Source organism: Leuciscus leuciscus, assembly GCF_965113295.1.
Source record: "Leuciscus leuciscus genome assembly, chromosome: 4".
Taxonomy (NCBI): domain Eukaryota; kingdom Metazoa; phylum Chordata; class Actinopteri; order Cypriniformes; family Leuciscidae; genus Leuciscus; species Leuciscus leuciscus.
Genome location: NC_138728.1, coordinates 22,489,005 through 22,503,269, shown reverse-complemented (window position 1 = coordinate 22,503,269; position 14,265 = coordinate 22,489,005). Strand labels below are relative to the sequence as shown.

The 14,265-nt window shown below is 34.7% G+C and overlaps 1 protein-coding gene across 2 annotated transcripts in view; it reads right to left on the bottom strand.

The window, feature by feature from the left end:
• Positions 1 to 14,265, bottom strand: part of tafa5a (TAFA chemokine like family member 5a) — a 169,976-nt gene that overhangs the window by 123,798 nt on the left and 31,913 nt on the right. The window contains exon 1 of one of the 2 annotated variants that reach the window (XM_082167465.1): positions 1,761 to 2,371. The exons of the other annotated variant lie outside the window; for it this stretch is intronic. Within the exon in view, the coding sequence (XP_082023591.1) occupies positions 1,761 to 1,869 (109 nt within the window). The 5' untranslated portion in view covers positions 1,870 to 2,371. Of the gene's footprint in view, positions 1 to 1,760; positions 2,372 to 14,265 lie in introns of those variants that run through there. 2 annotated transcript variants of the gene reach the window in all.

The window sequence follows — 14,265 nt, the reverse complement described above, 5'->3', positions numbered from 1 at the left end:
TTTGGTGTGTGCATTTGTGTATATAAACCAAAAAAAATTAAAATCGCATGTAATGTTTTCAAAAATGCATTAATTTTTGTTAGATTTTTTTTTTTTTTTTTTTAAGTAACTTTTGTTATTATTATAAGGACGGTTAACTTTTGCTTCACCAAAATGTGTCTTTCCTCTCAGACTGATCTTTATATTTACATCAGGAATTCAAGGACAGGTTGAAAACACGCTCCAATCCCCACAGCTAAGCAGAGAAACCAGCTGAACTTCTGTCTCATCTATAAACAAACCGCTCTTGTCTTCCCTTAAGGCACATGCAGAAGCCAGGATAGATGTCTCTTGAAAAGGACATCCTATATCTACTGTGTCAGGGTGGAAAAGGTGAAGCAGCAGTATCTAGCTGACTTGTCTGTGTGGCTCCCATTTCTCACCTTTCAGCATTCATGTTGACACGTTACCCCTTCAACTGCAAGCAGTATAAAGCAGTTTTATTTAAAACTGCTCTGCTTTGTATTGGGCCATCACAAATGTCAATAATGCAAGGGTAATAAATGACATGTTGTTAAACCTAGATCTAGTACACAGAGAAAATTCTTCCGTTTAACACTTTACTTTAAGCCTCTTTATATAAAAGAACTATTAAATCATTGATGCTTTCAAAATGTCTTATATTTCATCTTATAATCAGTTCTTGTGAGTAATTGTAACCATTATAATACTTTAATACTTTATATATAATTTCTAATATATTTTGGCCTACTTTACAATATTCAAAGAATATTGTACAAGGAATTCTTTACAAAGAATATATATATATATATATATATATATATATATATATATATATATATATATATATATATATATATATATATATATATATATATATTCATATTAGAAGGCAAATCAAAAGGGAGAAATTGCGTATATTATATTATATTATATTAAGAAGCTATTTCAGTCTGTCTAAATGTTAAAAATTACTTTTGTTGGTGCAACCTAACGTAAACAGGCCAATTAAATCATGTTACATAATGTGAACTGAAATGTTACCACATGAAGTATAATTTTAGATTATCTGATAAACATGTTAACACCCAAGTTCATGTGTTATCCTGTGTTTAAATACTCTTTAGAGGGAACCACAAATACACACAGTACTGCATTGTTACTTATTTGTGACACAATATGAAGCATTACTTTCTGGCATTATGATACTTTATAATGAACTTAACATGCAAGCCAAAAGTTTAATTTAGATCTGCAGAAGATATATCTGGGAGAAAATATTAACTTTTTGACCTCAGCTTTACCCTTAAGATAGACTGTAGTGCCATCTATTGAAAAACATAACTATAAATCGCTTAACTCAAGGATCCATCTGATGCGATCCTTATCACATTCTACCACTTTTGAAGATGAGATCATAAAATAATAATAATAATAATAATAAATAAAAAACATCAATCAAATAAGAGAAAAGTCCGTTTTGCATTAATATCATCTGACAAATATTAGCCTATGGGTCCAAAACAGAACGCAATATTTTTTGCTGTGTTTTTTTTTTTTTTTTTTTTTTTTTTTTTTTTTTCAGTAAACGCATCCACTATATCCATATGGATATGACTGCGCACGGTCACAACAACACATACATTAATCCTGCAATATTCCTCTTACAAATCACCAAGCAACCAGACAAAAGTGACCCTACAGGTGCGGGTTTACGATTAATAAAACATGCGGCATATTAATAATGAACACACATTTACCGTCTCGTATGAAGCGAGAGTGGATGAGAATGATGAGAAAACAGCAGATCGCCGCTCCCGCTAGAGCCCACGCAACTCTCAGCATCAGCATCCTGACAGCCTTCAGCATCCACACCACATCTCCATTCTATTGCCATACAACAACCGACACCTTTGCCGCGCTTTTCTCTCACAGAGTCAGAAAAAAAAAGGAATCCGTTCTTTTTTTCAAAAGATGCCAACTTTAGGAAAATAATATATTTGATATTTTGGAGCTTTCACCGCCCATTGCAAAAATTTAGAATTTCCCAGTTCATCTGTAGCTGTTGCGTGGATCTAAGTCGAGTGATGCGCGTCCGTCCTCTTCAACATCTCTGTTTTACGCACTTGGAGAACTGCGCTGATCGCTAGAACTGTCACTCTTCTCTTCTCTTGTCGACTGGTCCTTGTCCGTGTATCATGAGATACTAGTCAGCTTTTTTTTTTTATTCCGGCATTCATTCGAACGATCGTTTAAAAATGTCCCAAAGGCGACGCATGTGTAGTGTTTGGTGATATGCCGAGTGTGTATCTCCTCTTCCGTCTGTGCAGTTACTGGGGTTTGATTCTTCTCTTAACGAGCGCACTTTCTCTCCGCTGTGACGCATACATCGCCTCCTCACTCACACACACACACACACACACACACACACACACACACACACACACACACACACACACACACACACGCGTTTGAGAAGCGCTCGCCGGTGGATGCGTCACAGCGCATGTTCCTGTAGTCTTGACGTCAGAGTTTAAGTCTTAAGTTCACTCTTTCTGATTGTGTTCTTTGTGTGTTAAGCTTTCAGAAATGTTGTGCACCGCACTGTTTAAAGACACCATGAAATCAAACTTGAAGTTTCATGGCTTATAGAGTCTTTTGAGGGCATCGGTATAGTGGGTCAATCTCGGAAAAATGTCCCGTTCGTGTAGTGTCCCCATGACTTACTAATAATATTTAGCAGGATACACCTCGCATTGTTGCCATTGTAACATGTTTTATTATGTTTAGTATAACCTGCACCCACATTTGGCATTTATTTTTTATTTTTTATTCTGTAATGCCAATTATCTTTTAAGACAATATTTCTTAATTATTATTTTTTTCATCTGAATAATTGCCAATTTTAATGTTGCCAATCATTAATGTTTATATATATATATATATATATATTCAATTCAAAATTTCTTTAATCACATGACTGTAAACAAAACAATATTGCCAAAGCTTGGAATACATAGAATAATAATAAAAAAAACATTAATAGAATAGAAATAATAGAAGAAAATATAATAACATAACTAAAATTTAAATAAACAGTGTAACAAAGTAGAACATGTGTGAACTTTTTGATACCACAGTGTTTATATATATATATATATATATATATATATATATATATATATATATATATATATATATATAGTTAATAAAAACAATTACATGTAGTATAACCTACACATTTTGGCTCTATTTAGTGTGCAATAGGCTACAAATTATATTTTAAGAAATGTTTCCCCCTCCCGATAATTTGCAATTTGCATTCACCACAGCAAAAGAAAATGATTATATATATGATATCTATAATTACTCACACACGCCTCACAGCAAGAAAGTCCCTGATTTTTAGCTGACTCTGGAAGCCTCTCAGTGGTGTTTGAATGTGCTCGCCATGTTTTCCTCCAGCCTACTTTGGTTTCACTCACAGCCTAAAGACATGCTGGTCAGGTGAATTAGAGATTTTTAAAACTGCCCATAAAGGTAAGTGTAAATGTGTCTGTATTTTTCTATTAGGCCTGTGATAGACTGTCCAACAGTCTAAGGTGTTTCTAGGCCTACGGCTCATATATGTGTGTGTGTGTGTGTGTGTGTGTGTGTGTATGTATATATATATATATATATATATATATATATATATATATATACACATTTAAACAACTTTATTATCTATCAAGCAGTGATAGAAATTTGTTTTAGGTTAAAAGGCTCACATATACACAATACAATCACACACATCACAAAAAGCAATTAATACAAAGAAAATACAGTACAAATATGAAAATAAATAAAGGCTTAAATAAAATATACTAATAAAAACTTTTGGTCTTTTGGTCTAGACACGCAAAAGTATCAACACTTCCCAAATAATAATAACTATTAAGGCGTACATAAAAAACACTCACAAGTCAATTGTTTGCAGTCTAAACAGATCGTTCTCCTTGCTTTCACAATTTCTCAAACACAAAGAAACACTTAACAATATTAATGCCTTTTGATTACTGCAGATGCAAAAAAATTAAGAGAAAAAAAGGTGTTCTAAAAATTGTCTCCATCTGTGCATGCATGAATTTTCTCAACAATAAGACAAAATGTAGCAGTACATTGTTATATTACTGCAATTACAAACTGCAATAATAATTTCACATAAATATGTGACCGTAGTCCCCAAAAGTAAAAATATAAATCAGCAAGTTTGGTTCTGATGGCATGATGCAACAATGCATTTAAATAATGAACATCTGTATCCTGGCTTGGGAAACAGTTCACAAAAATTGAAGAATTGTAGTGTAAATTAAATGAACCAAAATGTGGAGTGTGTATATGAAGATGATGATGATTGACAGGCCAGTTCAGGAACGTATCATTGCGACAGCCTGGTCTGTGTTTCCCACAAGCATCGTAAGCCCAAGTTAATCGTAGAGACCATTGGTGGCAATTGTTCTACGATCAACTTACAATGCTTTTGGGAAACATAGCCCTGGTCCATTACGCAAGGCACAATTAGGACATGGTATAGTTTACACCAAAACTTGCCTATAATCTTCTCTTCACACTCAAAAATATGAAGGCCTACTTTTTCTTCACAAAAAATAGCATACTTTTAGGGAATGAAGTGGAACTCAGCATGAACTCAACTTTATGGTCGTGATTTACAACATAAATGGGAAACCTAAACTACAAATATAGAGTGAGAAGTAAGAAAAAAATAAAATAATCATTAGCAAGTTGGTAGAGTTGCATTCTGCGTATTTTTTTCACAACACTGATGCATCAAAATCTCAGTGTTGTCAATACTGCTGTCTACACAGCTAATTTGAAGCCAATTATCAGCATTCGCCAGTGTTTACAATGGGGGCGTCCGTTTTTAATTTCTCCGCAGCGCCTGTAACACACTCTCCCATTGTGATCCATCAATCAGCTGGATGGCAATTAAAGGAGATCTGTCCACGAATGGCTGCACGAGGCAAGCAGAGCAGGTGCATCACCTTAAGGATGATGATGACATACATATTGCCAATGAACAGTCCTTGGTTGCGTTACTCAAAGAGCACCTGTCACTTATATTGACACGCTCCTGCTGTTTCAGCACAAGCGTGCCTTTGGGAACTACTTGATAGTGGTCAAAGGGTCTGAGATGTCCACAAAGATGAGAGCTGAATTTAAGAGGCTGTTTACTCACAATGCTGGCACTTTTAAAAATCTCTTTCTGGCATGGTGCACTGTGTGTTTCTCTGTAGAACTGCCCTTAGAAAAATGTGTTTTATTGATTTTTCACCCATTTAATTTTTTAGAGAGTAAACTTGCAACATACATTTTAAAGCGTCTATAGGGCCCAATTTTAACGATTTAAGCGCATGGTCTAAAGTGCACGGCACAATTGCACTTAGGTCGTGTCTCCGAATCCACTTTTGCTAGTTTAACGACGGGAAAAATGGTCCACCCGGCGCATGGTTTAAAAGGGTTGTCCCTATTCTCTTAATTAGTAATGGGTGTGTTTTGGGCATAACGTGCAATAAACCAATCAGAGTCTCATCTCCCATTCCCTTTAAAAGCCAGTTGCACTTGCGCCATGGCGGATTCGCTATTTACATGGCGGAATATGCAAGTGGAAAGACTGAACGCTTCTCCAGAGAGGAAACAGATCTGCTCGTGCGCGAGGTTAAAGCACACAAGCAGACCATCTACGGGACAAGCCGTATTCCACCATATCTTTATGTACACAATAATAATCTTTTACATTGTAATCCTTTTATTTTTAATATTTGGCATGTTTGTGTGCTGTGCGTGTGTTTGTAATAAGCAGAGTGAACACGCGTTGTGAACCCACCTATAGGCGCATATTACTAAGGGTCCCTTTTAAATAACAAAAAAAATACTGCACCATTGACTTTAGACCAGGTTTCAGTTGGTCTATGTCAGTTGCCTCAAAATAACGCGCCAACAATGCGCCTGAACACACCTCGTTTTCGGACCAGCACGCCCATGGGCGCACAGATGGGCGCAAATGTATTTGCTATTTAAACAAAATGGCGCAGGATGTGAAAATGATCATTGAATCATGCTGAAACTAGCAAAAAAAAACACTTCAATGCCTGGCGCTGCATTGTACTGCATAATTTATTTCGACAGTGTGTTATAAACAATTGCAAAACATGTTTGTTGCCTAGAAGCAACATATAGTGACAGCTGAATTGGGTATGAATTGTATTATTGTAATAATTTTTTTGCATTATTCATTATTATTTATTATAAATGTGTATTTAACCCCGCCGGTTCTACTCGCACTGCTCCAAGCATGATTTGAACCAGCGTTTCCAGCATCGGAGGCGGGCGCGCTGACAAGGACTCTTAAGACTGCAGCCTCCAACATCAGTTGCTAGTGCGCCTCTTGAGTACACCATATTTCTAAATCAATGTCTTTGTTGATCCTGGAACAATATTCCAATCAACCAATCAGATTGGAGGAACAAGTTTACAGTTTATGTCAAGTTTATGCTTACAACCAGGGTTAGATGCTTCTACATCAGTGTTATTCACCTATCATTTCCCTCTTATTTTAGGGATAACTTACTGGTAGGGTGGTATGGATAGAATTAGGACTACATTTTTGGACAGAAATGATGTTCCAGGATCAACAAAATATGTTAATTCAGGAACAAGTCTTACTTGGCAAAATCACTAGCTGGCCTCCATTGCATGTACATATTTAGTACTTACTAGAGGTGTAACGATACCCTCATGTCACGAATCGATACATATCACGATACTGAACTCACGATATGATATTATTGTGATACTCCAAGACATATGGTAAAAGGTTAACAAGGTGGCTTGGGGCTGATAACCCAATGCACAGGACAACGATGACACCAGAATAAAAATATGTAATTTAATGTAATTAATGCAATTATTAATGTAATTATTCCATACACATATTGTCACTATCCACGATACATACTGTTGTATTTTTGTATTGTGATATATTGTGACACAATATATTGTTACACCCCTAGTATTTACTTAACATTTAAGTAAAATAAAAGTAAATAAAAAAGTAGGTAGGGGCCAGTTTTATTAGTTCTATTAGTGCTTATCGTTGAACTTGTAGTGCTTGTCACTCAAGTATATTAACTAACCACATAACTATGAACATGAACAAACAAAGAACAGCTTTATTATTATCAACTAACGTTAACAAAGATGAACAAAAACAGAAACAAATGTATTGCTCATGGTTAGTTCATGTTAGTTAATACATTAACTATTGTTTAATAAATGAACCTTATATTGCAAAGTGTTACCAATTTGTCTTGGTGTCTTCTCTATCTTCTGTATCAGGTTTGTTTGGCAAATGTTCCCCCATGCTATCTTTACTTTAAAGCTCACATTTTTCATTGTGTCTTGACAATATTGAAATGATCCCACCAATGATGACATAAGAGTAATGCTGAAGAATGAAATAGGTTTATGTTATCATCTAAGCTGAAAAATGACAGAGTCTAGGAGATGATTATCAGCCAATTCTGATCAACGACCAACCGATCAGAGCTCCCAAAAACTTCAGCACTATTTTTCAACAATCGAGTGTGCTTGTGACATACTCCAAGGGGAAGGTAATCACTGTGTGTGTGTGTGTGTGTGTGTGTGTGTGTGTGTGTGTGTGTGTGTGTGTGTGTGTGTGTGTGTGTGTGTGTGTGTGTGTGTGTGTGTGTGTGTGTGTGTGTGTGTGTGTGTGCGTGCGTGTGCGTGTGAGTGTGCGTGTGTGTGAACACACCACCAAGAAAACAGAATCGTCTATAAAGCCACTCAATTCCCAAACTAAGTTCAACCATGGAAACAAGGGAACAGCACTGATTTGAATGAAATAGCTTGCTGCTTTACAAGCGTTTTTGTGCATGTTATTTTATAGGATAAGCCAGAAACATAAACATGTTCAGTCAAGAAATTGTATTCTCGCTCAATAGAACTGCTTCCTGCGGATTTATTTCCTCACATTTTTTCAGCTCAGCTATGTTTTCAACTCATTTTTTAGCTTTTTAATCAGCTTTAAGCAGCTCAGGTTCTAATGGGTTATGTAGATGTCATACCAGTGCTTTTTACTCAAACAAATTAAGCATATAGCTGCTTTTATACATCCTTAATACACAAATACACTATTCTAAATATGAAAACAATACGATACATTTTCATATAACATTCAAGCTCAAATTTTAATTGCTTGATTCAACACCTAACAAACTTTAATACTGTCCATACAATTGGCTGTTGCTTAATTAGGAGGAAAAAAAGGGGGAAAAGCAGCAATGATAATAATAATATACATATATATATATATATATATATATATATATATATATATATATATATATACTGTATATATATATATAAACTCAAATCTCACTGAAATACTTGCAGTTGCTAAACCGTTTAGCAGGTTAAGAGTTGTGCGAGGCGCATGACTCCCAATAGAACAAACCTCTGGTCACATCCATCATTTCCATTTCGCAGGCGAGACAAAGATCTCACCTGTTCTCATCCCATTTGTCACCAGTTTTCATGCTGTCATACATGAGTGAATCAGTGTTTGTGTTCCACGCTTCTGCACACTGCCTGATGAATATTCATTAGCCTCTTAAACGCTCAGTCTGTCGACAGCTCATTAACTGCTCAAATAACTTCTGTGTAAAGACCGAATTGCTTGGCTTAAAAATAGACAAAGAAGACTGACGTTGTTCAATCAACCTCTGATGAAAGACAAACTCTTCATCAAACACGAAGGTGATATACTGTACAACACAATCCAAAACACTAGAAAACTTAATTATATTGAATTATTTTAATAAGAAACATGTAGAAGTGCCATCACGATCAACTTTTGACTACATCATCATTATCAAAACATACCGAAATTACTTTGTGTTCTTAAAATGAACTGAAATTCAGTTCTGCTACAATGTAATAAAGATTGTTTTTGTATGTCTATTTGCTGTCAGCAATAAAAAGTTAGTTAGAGAAGGGCTGTTTATCTTTTTTTCTAAATTAGAGAGAAAAGCAAAGCATGACAGAAGGCCATGAATTAAAAACGCTTGTTTTCTGCGATAGTTATGAGAAAATAAATAATGAGATATATTGTGAAGAGAGAAAACTTTTGAAAACATGCTAGCGCCATTATAAAACACCAACACAGACGAAATGAAAACTAAGAAATTCATTATAAGACAAAAATTATAAAAGATAAACCTGTAACAAAACAAGAGTTGTCATTTTCTGTCACATATTTTAACAATTCCTGCTCATCTGTAAATCAGATGTATAGATTGTCCCAGTATCTACATTTATTATTCAAGGTTAGCAGTTGTTGCGACAGAAATTAGTTTTTCTTTCTTTGTGTGGCCTTGTTGTTGCATCATTCTTCAACTTTGAAGCTGTTAACTCAAGTGCAAATACTCATAGATTTGCATTTCTACAGTCTGGGAATTATATCCCATAACTTCACTTACTGCTTGTCCTTTTTTAACCCAAACCAAAGCAACATTCATTAGCAATGCAGTGAGCTCTGTTTGTCTAATTAAAGAAAAACGTTTCTGCTTGATCTGTTCTCTTACAAGCAGATTCCCGGTATATTTTTTGGTTTTAATATTTTAACCCACGGTAGATGGATTCAAATTACAATTAATTTCTAATGACAGACCTGTGAATTTGTCATACGTTTACACATTTTTCATTTCAAAGTTTAATTGCCCATGATAAAATAGACTTTTAGACACACATATGCACACACACACACACACACACACACACACACACACACACACACACACACACACACACACACACACACACACACACACACACACACACACACACACACACACACACACACACACACACACTCAGTTTTGTTACCTTTGTGGGGACTCTCTATAGGCGTAATGATTTGTATACTGTACAAACTATATATATATATATATATATATATATATATATATATATATATATATATATATATATATATATATATATATATATATATATATACCCTAACCTAACCCTAAACCTAACCATCGCAGAAAACTTTATGCATTTTTAGATAAATTTTTTTTTTTATAATACAGTTTTTCTCGATTGTTTACACACATTTTCTGAAAGCATGCCTCATATTCTCAGAACTCTACACACAAATCCAAAAAAACACACACAATGGGCAAAACCCCTCAATTCTCCTGCAAAATGAAACTTTACATTCAAAACAATGTTATTTCTTCTCAAAATGGTATTTTGTTTTCAAATGACACACACAAACCATCATATGAATAGACATTTATAAGAACCAGTTGAACACTGATGGGCTCAATGTAAAACACTATGATGAATGGAAAACACTTCTTCTCCATTCATCATAATGACTTAGGCCTTTTTTTTGTTCAGTGTTACACTTACTACAGACAGTACATACATAAGTGTGTTGTAAAATATTTGAGAATATTGTTTTTATACTCAGAACACACAAATACATGGTAACAAATATATTTTATTTTTCCCACAAAAACAATGTAAATAGTGTACATCCCAACCAACACAAAGTTGTACATACAGTGGTCTACATACAAAACAACAAAAGAATTCACTGTATACAGTTACAGTAAAAAAAATAAAATAATCCAATGTTGGCATCCATTGCTCCATTGAAGAGCTGACCTGTTGCCCTTTTATGCTAAAGCTCTGATTGCTAATTGTAAAACTGTGTGACGGGTGTTTGCCCATGTGATGAGTCAGTGTGCATATTTGAATGGCAGTGTGTTCTTTGTGAAAACAAGAGATTTTCTGCATGAAAATTGTGCCAAAAGCAGAGAATTGTGTGTAGTGTTTTGAAAAAAGTGTGTTTTAGAAGTACAATTTGAGTGTAAAGCAGGAATTGTGCTTGTAGTTTAGCAGAATTGGTTCAGGGGGTTGGTGAATGAGTTACATGTTGTGGTCATTGTGTCTCAAGTACCAGAAAATGTGTGTAACCAATCGAGAAAAACTGTAATAATAATAATAATAATATTAAATACACTTAGTATGATTTAAACTGTTTTAATCATGGGAACCAAAAAATGTCCAAGAAATTCTTGGAATCTTTTGGATTTTATTGCCATCCTTGTAGAGACATTTTATACCCACATAGAGAGTATCTGAACCAACCACCCACACCCACACCCACACCCACACCCACCCACACACACACAAAAATGTAATTAATATAAATGTACTTAATTATACAACAGTTAGTTCCATTCTTGGTTCAAAAGACATCATATTTAGTATAGCAGTGTGTGTGAAATATGCGTACGAATGATTTTAAGAACAAATCACGATTAACCAAACATTTCGTAATAAAATGTATTTTAATTGTATAAAAAAAAAAAAAAAAAAAAAAAAAAAAAAATATATATATATATATATATATATATATATATATATATATATATATATATATAGGAACAACCTACGCAAAAAGCACTTACTCTGTACGCCCTTATAATCATGTTAAGAAGTTATATTTCATCCTAACATGACTATAATTATATTGAAGTATGTTGCATTAATTGTATTAGGCTATATAATCCATATATAATACAATTATTAAATTATGCTTGTAAATTATCCCGCAAGTGTTTAAAGGCATATTGTTTGAATAGTTAGTGCATCTATGTCCCATATGTCTCAGGTTGTGTTATCATGCATTCAAAGGCCAAACCAGGACTCTCAAAACTGAATTCCAGTGCATGTCAACAACCCTGGACAAAAACACTGAGGCAGGCAAATAAGAGGAAATCTATACTCTATACTGTTAACACTGCACAGAATAAAAGGACAGAGCAACGAGGGTGCATTTATTGAGGACAAAGAGCTACAATATCACCATGCAGACTAAATCAGAATATCTGAATACAGAAAAACAAGAAAATGCATTGATATGCATGATAACATGCCCTTATCTCCTCTACAGATGGTACAGATTGTTTACCTCAAGAAAGGTATAAATATAGCAACACATACAGCAAGAGGACAAAGACAAGTCCAAAAAAAATGTTTCATTAATGGTAGTGTGAGATAAATCCAAAGAGGATAATACCAGGAGAGAGATATGTTAGCATTCCAATTCATTTCATTGTCAGGTGCTTGAATGGTGCAGGATCTGCAAGTATGTGATTAAAAATCTACCATTTTGTGCTCATGGGTCCTCAGGTCAACCTAAAGGTTTATTTTTTATTTTTTTTTTGACAATTATCTTCACTATAAATGTCTTGCCAGTAATCACTCCTGAGCTGCAGAAAGTTAAGTCATGTCCATTTCAAGTCACACACAAATCACACACAGGAAAACTGAAATAATGAAATTAAATATTTATAAGTTACTTAAAAAAATAAAATAATAATAATCAAAATAATAATAGTCAATTCAAATTTATACTGTATGGCATTTTTTACATTAAACATATTACTTTACAGTAATACAATACACTGCCTGTCCAAAAAATTAAATAAAATAAATAATTGCTGTTTGGATTTAAATAGGCAAATGCTTAAAAGTATATGATTTGGTCATTACAGCATTGATTATTATGTTTCTAGCATGTTATATGTTTGGCAACAGTTTTTCTAACCCTAATTGATGGAGTGTGTAGCTTTTCATTTCATAAACAACAATGCATGAAGACACATCATGGCCATATACCAGGATGACAATGTCAAGATTCAGCAGGCTCAAATTGTGAAATACAAGATATTGTCAAAAAATGTATGGAAATAAATGTTGTGATGTTATTTCCATCAAAATGTGCATTTATTTTTGGTCAAGATCTTGTATTGACAATGCAAGTGTGTTGTAAAATCTACTCTGTAAAGTCTACTCCAGCACATCCCATAGAGTTTCAAAGACTTTCAGAGGTGCCAATTCGTATAACATGCTAAAAACATAATAATCAATGCAATAATTATCCAAAGGGATTAAAAAGCTGTTCACACTGATGAGAGCGAATATGTAAATATGTGCTGCACGCTTAACAAAATGAACACAAAACAGAAATGACAGCGTTGAGAAACTAGCGAATGCTTCTGATCATAGTGATGTGAATATATGTTTGCACCAGCTCTGCAGTTCAGCACTCCAGTCAAGTCACTTCATGTTTATTAATATAGCACATTATACAATAGGTTACTTTGAAGCAGCAGCATTACAGTATTAAACATGAAAAACCAGTGATAGTGTCCCTTTCGATTAGTATTACAACTATATGTTCTACTATAAAGCAGCTCTCCAGTATGTTCATGTTTTTACTAAGGGATGTCCAACCTTAACGGACTGAACAGAAGGAATGAAATTATGTTTTAAGTTCAGGAGGAGCACTTTCAGATAATTAACCTAATTAATACATTAGGAGCAAATTCAGTTAATCAACTCAAGTAACAAGAGGTATACTGTATATACAGCAGACTTATCTCTGCTCCATGATAATTTTCCAGCATACTTCCACCACCCCAACTCCTCACTTCTAACTATTTCTTTCCCAACCTGACTCTGGGATCGGGAGTACTCTGGGTTGAACTACCTGAAACTATAGGGGCTTTCACACTGGGTAGTTCTAGGAACTTAGTTCTAGGAACTAGCCACCAGGGTGTTTCCCCAAGAACTAATGGTTCCCTTAGAAACATTTTCCTGCTTGCGTTCGCACCGCCAGTAGGAACTCTGAAGTGACGTAAGCCATGCTTGTTGTTCTGACATTTAATTTGACGGAGCGACAGACCTTTATTTTGGCGGTGCTGAGAACGACAGCCAGAGCCTGAGCTCTCCGTGTTCATTAGTTTATGATCTGTCTAACAGTCCTTTCTAATACGTTATTAGATAGAACTGTTATACATAGAAAGTAGACAGTATATGAAAAGGTATTAGCGTATGCCGTGTGGTTGATGTCCCGTGTTGCTAGCTGAGCAGAAATACATAATCAAGTTTGGCTTGGTCCTCTCAAAGTTGCGTAGGATTTTCTCCTCAATGTAAAGGTTAAGAGGCTCATCTATCACTGTTTTCCATGTTCGTAGAGTTAGTTTCTGAAGTAAATATATAGGCTATAATCTGTGTTTACTAAGCTTTTTTTTAAATGGCGGGTGCTGGTGTTTCGCGTGCATTCGGCCAATCAGCGTACACTAACGTCACTGGTAGTTC